Source organism: Cherax quadricarinatus, chromosome 5 (assembly GCF_038502225.1).
Source record: "Cherax quadricarinatus isolate ZL_2023a chromosome 5, ASM3850222v1, whole genome shotgun sequence".
In the NCBI taxonomy this organism is placed as follows: domain Eukaryota; kingdom Metazoa; phylum Arthropoda; class Malacostraca; order Decapoda; family Parastacidae; genus Cherax; species Cherax quadricarinatus.
Genome location: NC_091296.1, coordinates 60,494,415 through 60,507,903, shown reverse-complemented (window position 1 = coordinate 60,507,903; position 13,489 = coordinate 60,494,415). Strand labels below are relative to the sequence as shown.

General features: G+C 42.1%; 1 protein-coding gene and 1 non-coding gene across 2 annotated transcripts in view; one reads left to right on the top strand and one right to left on the bottom strand.

Annotated features, from left to right (window-relative positions):
• Positions 1 to 5,743: 5,743 nt before the first annotated feature.
• inc (BTB/POZ domain-containing protein inc) overlaps positions 5,744 to 13,489 on the bottom strand; it is a 31,161-nt gene continuing 23,415 nt past the window's right edge. Inside the window, exon 5 of the mRNA XM_053771550.2 lies at positions 5,744 to 6,080. Within this exon, the coding sequence (XP_053627525.2) occupies positions 6,079 to 6,080 (2 nt within the window). The 3' untranslated portion in view covers positions 5,744 to 6,078. The remainder of the gene's footprint in view (positions 6,081 to 13,489) is intronic.
• Positions 9,535 to 9,606, top strand: TRNAD-GUC (transfer RNA aspartic acid (anticodon GUC)). The gene has a single exon. It is a non-coding gene; the product is annotated as a tRNA-Asp (tRNA).

The following is a 13,489-nucleotide window of genomic DNA, read 5'->3' as shown; positions in this document are numbered from 1 at the left end:
ATACTGGGGCACTGGCCTAATTTGCCCGAAATGTTCACACACACACACACACACACAGGGCCAGGAGCTGTGAATCGACCCCTGCAACCACAACTAGGTGAGTACACACACACACACACACACACACTGTACACCGTGTATGTCAGGCCCATACTGGAGTATGCAGCACCTGTTTGGAACCCGCACTTGATAAAGCACGTCAAGAAACTAGAGAAAGTACAAAGGTTTGCAACAAGGTTAGTTCCAGAGCTAAGGGGAATGTCCTATGAAGAAAGATTAAGGGAAATCGGCCTGACGACACTGGAGGACAGGAGGGTCAGGGGAGACATGATAACGACATATAAAATACTGCGTGGAATAGACAAGGTGGACAAGGACAGGATGTTCCAGGGAGGGGACACAGAAACAAGAGGCCACAATTGGAAGTTGAAGACACAAATGAGTCAGAGAGATAGTAGGAAGTATTTCTTCAGTCATAGAGTTGTAAGGCAGTGGAATAGCCTAGAAAATGACGTAGTGGAGGCAGGAACCATACACAGTTTTAAGACGAGGTTTGATAAAGCTCATGGAGCGGGGAGAGAGAGGGCCTAGTAGCAACCGGTGAAGAGGCGGGGCCAGGAGCTAGGACTCGACCCCTGCAACCTGGAGTTTACCTGGAGAGAGTTTCGGGGGTCAACGCCCCCGCGGCCCGGTCTGTGACCAGGCCTCCTGGTGGATCAGCGCCTGATCAACCAGGCTGTTGCTGCTGGCTGCACGCAAACCAACGTACGAGCCACAGCCCGGCTGATCAGGAACTGACTTTAGGTGCTTGTCCAGTGCCAGCTTGAAGACTGCCAGGGGTCTGTTGGTAATCCCCCTTATGTGTGCTGGGAGGCAGTTGAACAGTCTCGGTCCCCTGACACTTATTGTATGGTCTCTTAACGTGCTAGTGACACCCCTGCTTTTCATTGGGGGGATGGTGCATCGTCTGCCAAGTCTTTTGCTTTCGTAGTGAGTGATTTTCGTGTGCAAGTTCGGTACTAGTCCCTCTAGGATTTTCCAGGTGTATATAATCATGTATCTCTCCCTCCTGCGTTCCAGGGAATACAGGTTTAGAAACCTCAAGCGCTCCCAGTAATTGAGGTGTTTTATCTCCGTTATGCGCGCCGTGAAAGTTCTCTGTACATTTTCTAGGTCGGCAATTTCACCTGCCTTGAAAGGTGCTGTTAGAGTGCAGCAATATTCCAGCCTAGATAGAACAAGTGACCTGAAGAGTGTCATCATGGGCTTGGCCTCCCTAGTTTTGAAGGTTCTCATTATCCATCCTGTCATTTTTCTAGCAGATGCGATTGATACAATGTTATGGTCCTTGAAGGTGAGATCCTCCGACATAATCACTCCCAGGTCTTTGACGTTGGTGTTTCGCTCTATTTTGTGGCCAGAATTTGTTTTGTACTCTGATGAAGATTTAATTTCCTCATGTTTACCATATCTGAGTAATTGAAATTTCTCATCGTTGAACTTCATATTGTTTTCTGCAGCCCACTGAAAGATTTGGTTGATGTCCGCCTGGAGCCTTGCAGTGTCTGCAATGGAAGACACTGTCATGCAGATTCGGGTGTCATCTGCAAAGGAAGACACGGTGCTGTGGCTGACATCCTTGTCTATGTCGGATATGAGGATGAGGAACAAGATGGGAGCTAGTACTGTGCCTTGTGGAACAGAGCTTTTCACCGTAGCTGCCTCGGACTTTACTCTGTTGACGACTACTCTCTGTGTTCTGTTAGTGAGGAAATTATAGATCCATCGACCAACTTTTCCTGTTATTCCTTTAGCGCGCATTTTGTGCGCTATTACGCCATGGTCACACTTGTCGAAGGCTTTTGCAAAGTCTGTATATATTACATCTGCATTCTTTTTGTCTTCTAGTGCATTTAGGACCTTGTCGTAGTGATCCAGTAGTTGAGACAGACAGGAGCGACCTGTTCTAAACCCATGTTGCCCTGGGTTGTGTAACTGATGGGTTTCTAGATGGGTGGTGATCTTGCTTCTTAGGACCCTTTCAAAGATTTTTATGATATGGGATGTTAGTGCTATTGGTCTGTAGTTCTTTGCTGTTGCTTTACTGCCCCCTTTGTGGAGTGGGGCTATGTCTGTTGTTTTTAGTAACTGAGGGACGACCCCCGTGTCCATGCTCCCTCTCCATAGGATGGAAAAGGCTCGTGATAGGGGCTTCTTGCAGTTCTTGATGAACACAGAGTTCCATGAGTCTGGCCCTGGGGCAGAGTGCATGGGCATGTCATTTATCGCCTGTTCGAAGTCATTTGGCGTCAGGATAACATCGGATAGGCTTGTGTTAATCAAATTTTGTGGCTCTCTCATAAAAAATTCATTTTGATCTTCGACTCTCAGTCTGGTTAGCGGCTTGCTAAAAACTGAGTCATATTGGGACTTGAGTAGCTCACTCATTTCCTTGCTGTCATCTGTGTAGGACCCATCTTGTTTAAGTAGGGGCCCAATACTGGACGTTGTTCTCGATTTTGATTTGGCATAGGAGAAGAAATACTTTGGGTTTCTTTCGATTTCATTTATGGCTTTTAGTTCTTCCCGCGATTCCTGACTCCTAAAGGATTCTTTTAGCTTAAGTTCGATGCTTGCTATTTCTCTGACCAGTGTCTCCCTGCGCATTTCTGATATATTGACCTCTTTTAGCCGCTCTGTTATTCTTTTCCGTCGCCTGTAAAGGGAGCGCCTGTCTCTTTCTATTTTACATCTACTCCTCCTTTTTCTTAGAGGAATAAGCCTTGTGCATACATCGAGTGCCACCGAGTTAATCTGTTCTAGGCATAAGTTTGGGTCTGTGTTGCTTAGTATATCTTCCCAGCTTATATCGGTTAGGACTTGGTTTACTTGGTCCCACTTTATGTTTTTGTTATTGAAGTTGAATTTGGTGAATGCTCCCTCGTGACTAGTCTCATTTTGTCGGTCTGGGGCTCCACGCATACATGTCTGAACCTCAATTATGTTGTGATCTGAGTATATTGTTTTTGATATGGTGACATTTCTTATCAGATCATCATTGTTAGTGAAGATGAGGTCTAGTGTATTCTCCAGTCTAGTAGGCTCTATTATTTGCTGGTTTAAATTGAATTTTGTGCAGAGATTTAAAAGCTCGTGTGAGTGTGAGTTTTCATCAGAGCTGCCTCCTGGTGTTATTACTGCAACAATATTATTTGCTATATTCCTCCATTTTAGGTGCCTTAAGTTGAAATCCCCCAGGAGCAAGATGTTGGGTGCAGGAGCTGGAAGATTTTCCAGACAGTGGTCAATTTTTAACAGCTGTTCCTGGAATTGCTGGGATGTTGCATCCGGAGGCTTGTAGACTACCACAATGACTAGGTTTTGGTTCTCGACCTTTACTGCTAAAACTTCCACTACGTCATTTGAGGCATTAAGCAGTTCTGTGCAAACAAGTGACTCTGCAATGTACAGGCCAACCCCCCCCTTTTGCCTGTTCACTCTGTCACATCTGTATAGGTTGTAACCTGGGATCCATATTTCGTTGTCCAAGTGATCCTTTATGTGGGTCTCAGTGAAAGCCGCGAACATTGCCTTTGCCTCTGCAAGCAGTCCACGGATGAAAGGTATTTTGTTGTTTATTGCTGGCTTTAGACCCTGTATATTTGCAAAGAAGAATGTTATCGGACTGGTGGTATTGTTGGTACTGGGGGGTACAAGGTGAGTACAAATAGGTGAGTACACACACACACACACACACACACACACACACACACACACACACACACACACACACACACACACACACACACACACACACACACACACACACACACACACACACAAATTTATATATTTACCAGTATTCCTGGTGTATGTATATTTCATTTAATTAATAGGTCCAGAGCAACTTGTGGTTATGACAGTGGTAGGTATCGAAGGGGGACATTTTTTGCGACCTAGGTGTCCCAAATTCCTACTTGTCTATGTAACATTGATAAATAATAATTATCTTTGTTATCATTTACTGTTATGTACATAATTAGTTACATTCAAATAAATGCAATTTTCCACAATAGACACGAAGTTGTATAAACAAATTTCTTGCAGATTTAACACACTAATGTATATATTATCCTAACAGATTTACGAATATGAATTCTTTATTCGAATAAAATGATCTTTTAAAAGCTTATATAATAATATCATTACTGCATAGAACTCTACTCCAAGACCTAAGATTAGTTCCGAACTAGTATCTTCTTTTTTCTCCATAATTAAAAAGTTGTGGGAAGTTAGTTTAATATGTTTATTATGCACCCCATACCCATCCTGTGGGCGGTAGTCAAAAGATTACAGAGGTACATAATTGGTCCAGGGACTGGGCCTCAAAGTTTTGATAGCTGAGCAAGTTACAGAGGTAATGAATTCACAATTTACAAAGGTAATGAACTCACAATTTACAAAGGTAATGAACTCCAGGTAGGTCTAGTCACAATCATGACAAGTTACAAAGGTATTTACAGATTACAGAGGTACACAATGGGTCCAGGGACCGGGCTCCAAAGTTTTGATGGCTGAACTAGGTACAAGGTAATGAACTCACAAGTTACAAAGGTAATGAATACTGTAAGAATGGTTACTTACGTTTATACATGGCTGCAATCATGAACAAATTTTAGAGTAATGAGCAATTCACACTTCCACACCCGGTCACAACTGTAGTGAGTTATTGGTCCAAATGTTGATTGCTGAGTCTCTCTCTCTCACACACACACACACATACAAATTCATACACACACACACATAAACACACACACACACACACACACACACACACACACACACACACACACACACACACACACACACACACACACACACACACACACACACACACACACACACAAACTCATACACACACACGCACACACACTCATACACACACACACACACACTCATAAACACACACACACTCATACTCACACACACACACACACACACACACACACACACACACACACACACACACACACACACACACACACACACACACACACACACACACACACACACACCCACACCTAGCCAAGCACGTGAAGAAACTAGAAAAAGTGCAAAGGTTTGCAACAAGACTAGTCCCAGAGCTAAGAGGTATGTCCTACGAGGAGAGGTTAAGGGAAATCAACCTGACGACACTGGAGGACAGGAGAGATAGGGGGGACATGATAACGATTTACAAAATACTGAGAGGAATTGACAAGGTGGACAAAGACAGGATGTTCCAGAGATTGGACACAGTAACAAGGGGACACAGTTGGAAGCTGAAGACACAGATGAATCACAGGGATGTTAGGAAGTATTTCTTCAGCCACAGAGTAGTCAGTAAGTGGAATAGTTTGGGAAGCGATGTAGTGGAGGCAGGATCCATACATAGCTTTAAGCAGAGGTATGATAAAGCTCACGGCTCAGGGAGAGTGACCTAGTAGCGATCAGTGAAGAGGCGGGGCCAGGAGCTCGGACTCGACCCCCGCAACCTCAACTAGGTGAGTACACACACACACACACTCACACACTCATACACATACACATACACACAAACACACACACACACACACACACACACACACACACACACACACACACACACACACACACACACACACACACACATGCACATATGTGGTAATGCTTTATTTACGGCTAGCAAAGTCAGGGTATTTCTCCAGAATGGTCTGTAATATACCACTGTGGATAAAATACTTAGCCATTTCTTGAACACTTCTGAGTGAGTTGTTTCTAAATTCATTAATTTTATCGCACTCCAGTACATAATGACGCAGGGTGTGACAATAATCCATCTGGCAAAGTTTACATTTCGTTTGGTCTACATCTGGTGGTGGTGAATAAATTTGATTTTCATTTAAGTCGTCTGGCTTTCTCGTAGGTCTATTGACTATCAACTTCCGGATTTATTTGTATTACGTTCAGTAGTTGATGTTCTTCCAGTTCGCTGCTGGTAGCTCCTCGTCTCTCAGTCCTTATCCAACACTCACCAGTAAGGAGGACAGGCAGCTCATTTTCTAGAAAACAAGAAGAATTTGGTATTATAGGCGTCATTTTATTTGTCAAACATTGCTAAGCATGGCAAAAACAATCACATAACTTCAGGAACATTTTCTTTCCCCACAGAAGCAAGAATACGTATATCCTTGAATTGTAGGTAAATATCAGATCAACATATGGAAGGATGTGTAAGTACAGATAAGCACAATTGTCATACGATATAGGTTGCCTAGGATACCTTCCCCTCACCCACAAAAAAAAAAGTCAGGCAAAGTGACTTATTTCCATTGGAGTCCTACCTGGAGAGGGTTTGGGGGGTCAACGCCCCCGCGGGCCGTTTGGTGACCAGGCCTCGTGGTGGATCAGGGCCTGATCAACCAGGCTGTAATTTAATCTCGTGGTCGACATGTCCAGGACTCAGACCAGCAATGCTCACGTCACAGCCCAGGCAGAGATAGAAGAACATGATACCTTGACCCACTCTGCCCTCGCGTGGGTATAATAACATAGATGTGAGCAGTGTATGTTGTTAATTTATGTCCGCTTGGCACATTCGGTTTATTTCTTCATGCCCCGGTGCTTCTAATTAAAAATGTTCATTTATCTTAATCATGTCTCCCATTGCACTTGACTCGCACCGCATCTAGACATTAGGAAACCTTCATGTTTGATCTAAGGAAGCCACTTTAGCGTAAAGTACCCAGTCTGAGGGTGATTAAACCTTCCTTGGGGTGAAATTTGAGGAAAACATAGGATGGAGGGGCATATGCTGTTGATGGAGGGGCATATACTGTTGATGGAGGGACATATGCTGTTGATGGAGGGGCATATGCTGTTGATGGAGGGGCATATACTGTTGATGGAGGGACATATGCTGTTGATGGAGGGGCATATGCTGTTGATGGAGGGGCATATACTGTTGATGGAGGGGTGTATTCTGTTGATGGATAGGGGTGTTCTGTTGACGGAGGGAAGGGAGGGTTACTGTTGACTGAGGTGGAAGGGAGTATACCTGGAGAGGGCTTCGGGGGTCAACGCCCCCGCGGCCCGGTCTGTAACCAGGCCTCGCGGTGGATCAGGGCTTGATCAGCCAGGCTGTTACTGCTGGGAGAGTTCTGTTGACGGAGGGGGAGGGGAGTCTTGTCCAGTCTGATGGTCTTGATCAATCCAGCAATCTAGATCCAACTTAATCCCTTGGATCAAGAGCCCTTCAATGACATCAAGGCAATCCTCTTGAAGGAATGAAGATGATGTGACCACATGACCTGTGTTCAGATGAAGATACAAAATTTTGGGAAAGGGATGAAAGAAGGGACATGGTGGGGTCATCGGAACCTCCGGTGGTAATCTGAAATGAAGAGGGTTAACACGAAGTAAGAAGGCAGACTGAGGGAAGCAACTTGACTTTAAAGGCAAAGGTTGAAAAGAATAAAAAGGCACAATGCCATGACTCGAACAATGTACAAGTAACCCGCACATAGGAGAATTCAATTCAATTCAATTCAAGTTTATTCTCTATAAGGGTTACAATGTGGGGTTTACAGGTTTTGGGTATTGTGTGGTTTACATGTTATAAAATACTAATTACAGAGGGGGCCACTAGGACACCTAGCATGGCTTGGCATTTCGAGCAGACTTAGATTAATTCTTAACATTAAATCCTTACAGATTATGGTATTAAGGCTAAGTGACTACATCATAATTTGTGAGTTTAGCAATGTGAGTGCTTTTGTTTTGGCACAATACAAGGTGTCTGTATTGGAATATCATAGGCAAACTTATGACTAGTTAGGATTTATTTCAAGATTAAGATTAGTATTTCTGGGTTTATAGTCAGTGGGTGAGTAAGTGTAATTGTGAACCACCAGGTGGTTATCATGTAGTTAGTTGTCGGGGTGGATCAGGGAGATAAGATGTTTTCTAACTGTAGTTTTGAAAGTGATGAATGTGTCTGCAGTTCTAGAGATTTCAGGTAGGGTGTTCCAGATTTTAGGTCCTTTGAAATACATTAAATTTTTGTAAAGGTTTAGTCGAACACAGGGAATGTCATAGAGATGTTTGTGTCTGGTGTTATGCCTGTGGATCCTGTCACAACTATCAAGAAAGCGTTTTAGGTCAAGGTTAATATTGGAATTTAAGGTCCTGTAGATATAGATTGCACAGTAGTAACTGTGGATGTTCTGAACAGGGAGTAAGTTTAGATCTATGAAGAGTGGGGGGGGGGGTGTTGCCAGGGATGGGATTTACTGATTATTCTTACTGCGGCTTTTTGTTGGGTTGTTATTGGCTTTAGGTGTGTTGCTGCAGTTGAACCCCAAGCACAGACAGCATAGGCGAGGTATGGATATATAAGTGAATGGTATAGTGTGAGAAGGGCAGTTTGCGGCACGTAGTATCGTATCTTGGAGAGGATCCCCACCGTTTTGGATACTTTATTTGTTATGTGTTGGATATGGGTGCTGAAATTTAGGTTGTTGTCGAGGTATAGGCCAAGGAATTTGCCCTCATTATGTCTGGCAATTAGAGTGTTGTCGATCTTAATGTTAAGTTGCGCAGCACCTGCTCTGCTACCAAACATAATATAGTAGGTTTTGCCAGTGTTAAGTGTAAGTTTATTGGCTGTCATCCAAGTCGATATTTTGAGCAGCTCCTCGTTAACAATGGTGTTGAGGGTGGCAAAATTAGGGTGGGAGATGACATAAGTCTTGTCATCAGCAAAGAGAATGGGTTTCAGGTGTTGGGATATGTTTGGAAGATCATTGATGTAAATGAGGAAGAGCAGGGGTCCAAGGACACTTCCCTGCGGAACTCCAGTATCAAATGGCCGTATTGATGAGGCTGTGTCTTTAATGGTGACATACCGATACCTATTAGAAAGGTAGGATTTAAAATATGCAAGCGCATGGCCTCTTATACCATAGTGGTCAAGTTTGTGGAGTAGGATGCCGTGGTCTACTGTGTCAAACGATTTTCTTACGTCAATAAAAATTCACCGTGATTGTTTAATATATTTATAGATGGGGTTGTAAGAGAAGTAAATGCGAGGGTCTTGGCAAGAGGCGTAGAGTTAAAAGATAAAGAATCGCACATAAAGTGGGAGTTGTCACAGTTGCTCTTTGCTGATGACTTTGTGCTCTTGGAAGATTCTGAAGAGAAGTTGCAGAGATTGGTGGATGAATTTGGTAGGGTGTGCAAAAGAAGAAAATTAAAAGTGAATACAGGAAAGAGTAAGGTTATGAGGATAACAAAAAGATTAGGTGATGAAAGATTGGATATCAGATTGGAGGGAAAGAGTATGAAACTTATGACGACGTTTTGGTCCAAATTGGACCATTAGCTAGTCACACTGAAGCGCGAAGGGAAGGGAAGCAATCTCTGATTATTCATTAAGCCGCGGGGCCATGAAATTCATGCAAGGGAATAAGGCAGCACAGACAGTGAGCACCGCAATAACCTTATAGATGGTCACATTCCTCGGTAGTATAGTGGTGAGTATCCCCGCCTGTCACGCGGGAGACCGGGGTTCGATTCCCCGCCGGGGAGGGTCATGTTTTTGGTAATTTTGAAGAGACTAAACATATGTGAGTGAGAGGACATGGATTCGATTAGTGCCTGAGGTATTGAAGCAGTTCATGGGTGGCTTTGGGAAAAGGCTGGACAGATGGGAGGGTGGAAGTAGTTGGTTTTGGGAAGGACCTGTCGTGTATGGGCCAATAGACCTTTATTGTTCATTCTTATGTTCTTAATATTAAATTTTACATATAGGTTTTCCAATGCGAACAGATGAAAGGCACCGAGATACAGCCGTAGTCCTTGATGAACATCAAGGTGGGAGACTGGTACAGGGAAACCTTACAGGGAGAATATAAAGCGAGGAATGAGAACTTGAAGCTGTGTAATGTAGTCAGTTTAATATTTTTATTGTACACTCCATGCCCATCCTGTGGGTGGTAGTCAAAAAGATAACAGAGATACATAATGGGTGTAGTGTGATGTAGCCCAGCTTGACATGCAGTCAGTTGCACTCTGTAAGGTGGATACTTGCTGACTATATCAGCCATGTCAAAATCATCCACATACAAAGAGGACCAAATTCTCTGAGGTAGTACTGAGACAAGACCATTAATAGCTGACAGGAAGGAGGTTGTGCTAAAAATACACCCTTGTGGAATGCCTTCTGCTTGAACAAATCTGGTGCAAAGCAATTATTGATCCAGACACTAAAGTGTCAATTTGTTATGAAGGCCTTGGAAAAAATGGAATTTTCCTTGAAGGTCAAAATAATGGACCTGGGATAAGATGTGCTGTCGCCATGCAGTGTCATAAGACTTTCCGAAGTCCAATAAAAGACCACCATTACAAACTTATCTTTTGGCAAATTTATTGAAAATGCACGTTTTACACCAGAGTAGAAGGATCAATAGTGGAACAGCAGCTTCTGTGAGTTCTGTCTCCATAATGACGTAGAGATACACAGCTGTGGGTCTCAGAGTACGACAGTCATTCTTCTGTTAGCCTTATGTGCCTTCAGTTCGTATATGGAACTTGGGATCACGGTCCAACATTTTTTTTTTTAAATTATTACAGTAACAATCAAAAACTAAGCGCTAAACCCACAAGTCATACAGCGCTGCTGCTTTTCGCATAAGGATCACAGTAGGATTAACACTTCTGCAGGTCAAGCATTAGTGAACACGGATAATAACAATGTAATACCCGAATGTGTAAATACTCTAAGCAGGTGAGCTTGTAAATCACCAGGTCAGCTGCAGTAGACTGATCACTTTGATAACTCTGATGACAGTACAAGAATGGTAATTGTATATTACATGCCAAACGTCAAGAACAAGACTAGGTCACTTTTACCCAAAATGACTGAGATGAGGATTCTAGCAAACAAGACTAAGGCGGCAATAATATCCATCTCTGAATTCTGGTTAGATGACCAGGTGACTGACGAAGGTACAGTACAAGGTTACAATATAAAACACTTGGATAGAAATATACAAGGTGGAGGATGAGAATTGAGTACAATTGTGAGACAATAATACTGGGAGACTCAATATGTTATTAACAACAAATTACTAACGAGCAATGTAACAGGTACAGACAAATTCTAGGATTATATAGTTATGCTCGATTAATGCAACAGCCTGGATAATATAGTTCTCAACCAACATACTCAACCACATAGTTTGTAACTGCTCTGAAAACATTAGGCTGTATAGCCCTTGTGGTTTAGCGCTTTTTGATTATAATCTGAAAACATTAGTCAGCCAGGCATCATTCCCATCACTTATTTCACCAGGAAAATTATTAAGGAATGGATAAACCTACACGGGACAATAAAAATGAGGTCAATTAGAAGCTGCAGTAAAGAAACACACAATAGGCTACACACTTGTGACTGGACTGGAATAAATTGCTCGGAGATAAATGATGCATGGGAACAAATTTAGAACTATGTTCACTGTTATCTTTCATGATATCACACCAGTTAAAGGATTTAACGAAGAACTGAACCCAGATAACTGTTGAGATATTAGATAACATCAAATTCAGGGATCATCTTATATGTTCGTGGGAAATTATGGGGATGAGGTTCACAGGTACATTCCTGAAATATTTCATTCACATAATTTGAGGGGAGCACAACTAAGCAATAATTTATTGTACATACCATTGTCAGTTGTACCTCAGAGCTAGGCGGGATTTTAAAGACACTAGGATGCACCATACCTCTTCCCACACTCACACACACTTTCTCACCCACAAACCAAGTTGGGTCTATCTAATATTACACCATAATAATTAATACCAATAACGTTGGTAAATTACAAAATAGCGAGTGGACTGTATGATTGCTTACGACTTTAAAGGAGGGGGGGGGCAATCTGTTGAGTATACATAATTTTACTGAAAATACTATATGCATATCCCCTCACGGGAGGTTCCTAATTATAAAATAGCGAGTGGACTGTATGATTGCTTACGACTTTAAAGGAGGGGGGGGGGGGCAATCTGTTGAGTATACAGAATTTTACTGAAAATACTATATGCATATCCCCTCACGGGAGGTTCCTTGACACTGGTGAGGGGCTCTTGATCTAGGGCATTGGATCTGTGCTCCAATTCCCTGAATTAAGCCTGAGTACCTTCCATCCCTCCCCACAAGTGCTGTATAATCTTATGGTTTTAGCACTTCCCCGTGATTATAATATGCATAATATATAAATAGAAGAAAAAGAAAATTTAACCTGAGCACTCACCATTTAATTACTGGATCACAATTATTATTTGTGGAACACACCCTAATGCTACCCTAACAGCTAGAGTTTATGATGGCCAATGCAGAACTACTGTACATTATGGGTAAGCATCACTTAGTTAAGGTGTACTGCTGGGAAGAATTGGAGTCCTCTATTTTTCCTTTCTTGTTGCTGAATTGTAAGGGTTTTCCACAATATTTATCCCAATTCTTCAGCAGGGAACATGTCATCAATTTCTAAATTACAGATTGAGGCCGATATACACCAATTTGACCTCGGTGATGCCTGATTACATTACACAAAATGTCAAAACCAGTGTTCCCAGATTATTCCATTATGGTGTCTCCTTGTATCACTCCATGGCCGCTGCACACCCTTTTTCACACAAAATTTCTTGAAGGGTCAAATCAGCATCACATTTTAATACAATTATTATATTATTCATGTTTACACATGCTGAATTTAGAGAAATTATAAAAAAAAATTTCCACAGATCAATTGCTGAAAAGAATTAGGACAAACAGACAGGATGTTGCAATGCTCAGTTAATTTCACACAGTAAGGAACATAGTACAGAAAGTTACATAAGAAGCAAAGGCAAGATACCATTGCTGAAAAAAATAGAAGAATACAAGGACAATCCTAGAAAGCTTTGGCAACAACTAAAAGCACTGAGGTATAGCCATAAACCTGTAGAGAGATCAAACAGTGCAAAATACTGATAACAAGGTATGCCATGAAACAACTAAAGTGGCAAATTGTTTTAATTTATTCTACACATCTGTTGCACCAACATTAGGCAGTAAACTGCCAATTGCATCAGATGTTTCTACACATACTCCAATTGTTTAAAACTTACTACAGTAATAAAGGCGTCACCCCAAAAAGACTAAGGTAAACCTTACTAAAAGCACTGGGGCAGATAACATCCAGGCCAAATTCCTGAAAGATGCTGCCTCAGAATTGTCAGTCCCCATTGTGCATTTAATAAATTTATTTATTCATTACCGTCAATACTGTGCCAGAGGGGTTCAAGGATTCCAGTCACTCCTTTCTTAAAAAAAAAAAAGTATGGCTGATGTTAGCAATTATAAGGCTGTTAGTATACTTGGTGCAATGTCCAAAATTCTAGAGAAAGTGGTGTTTTGTCAAGTAGT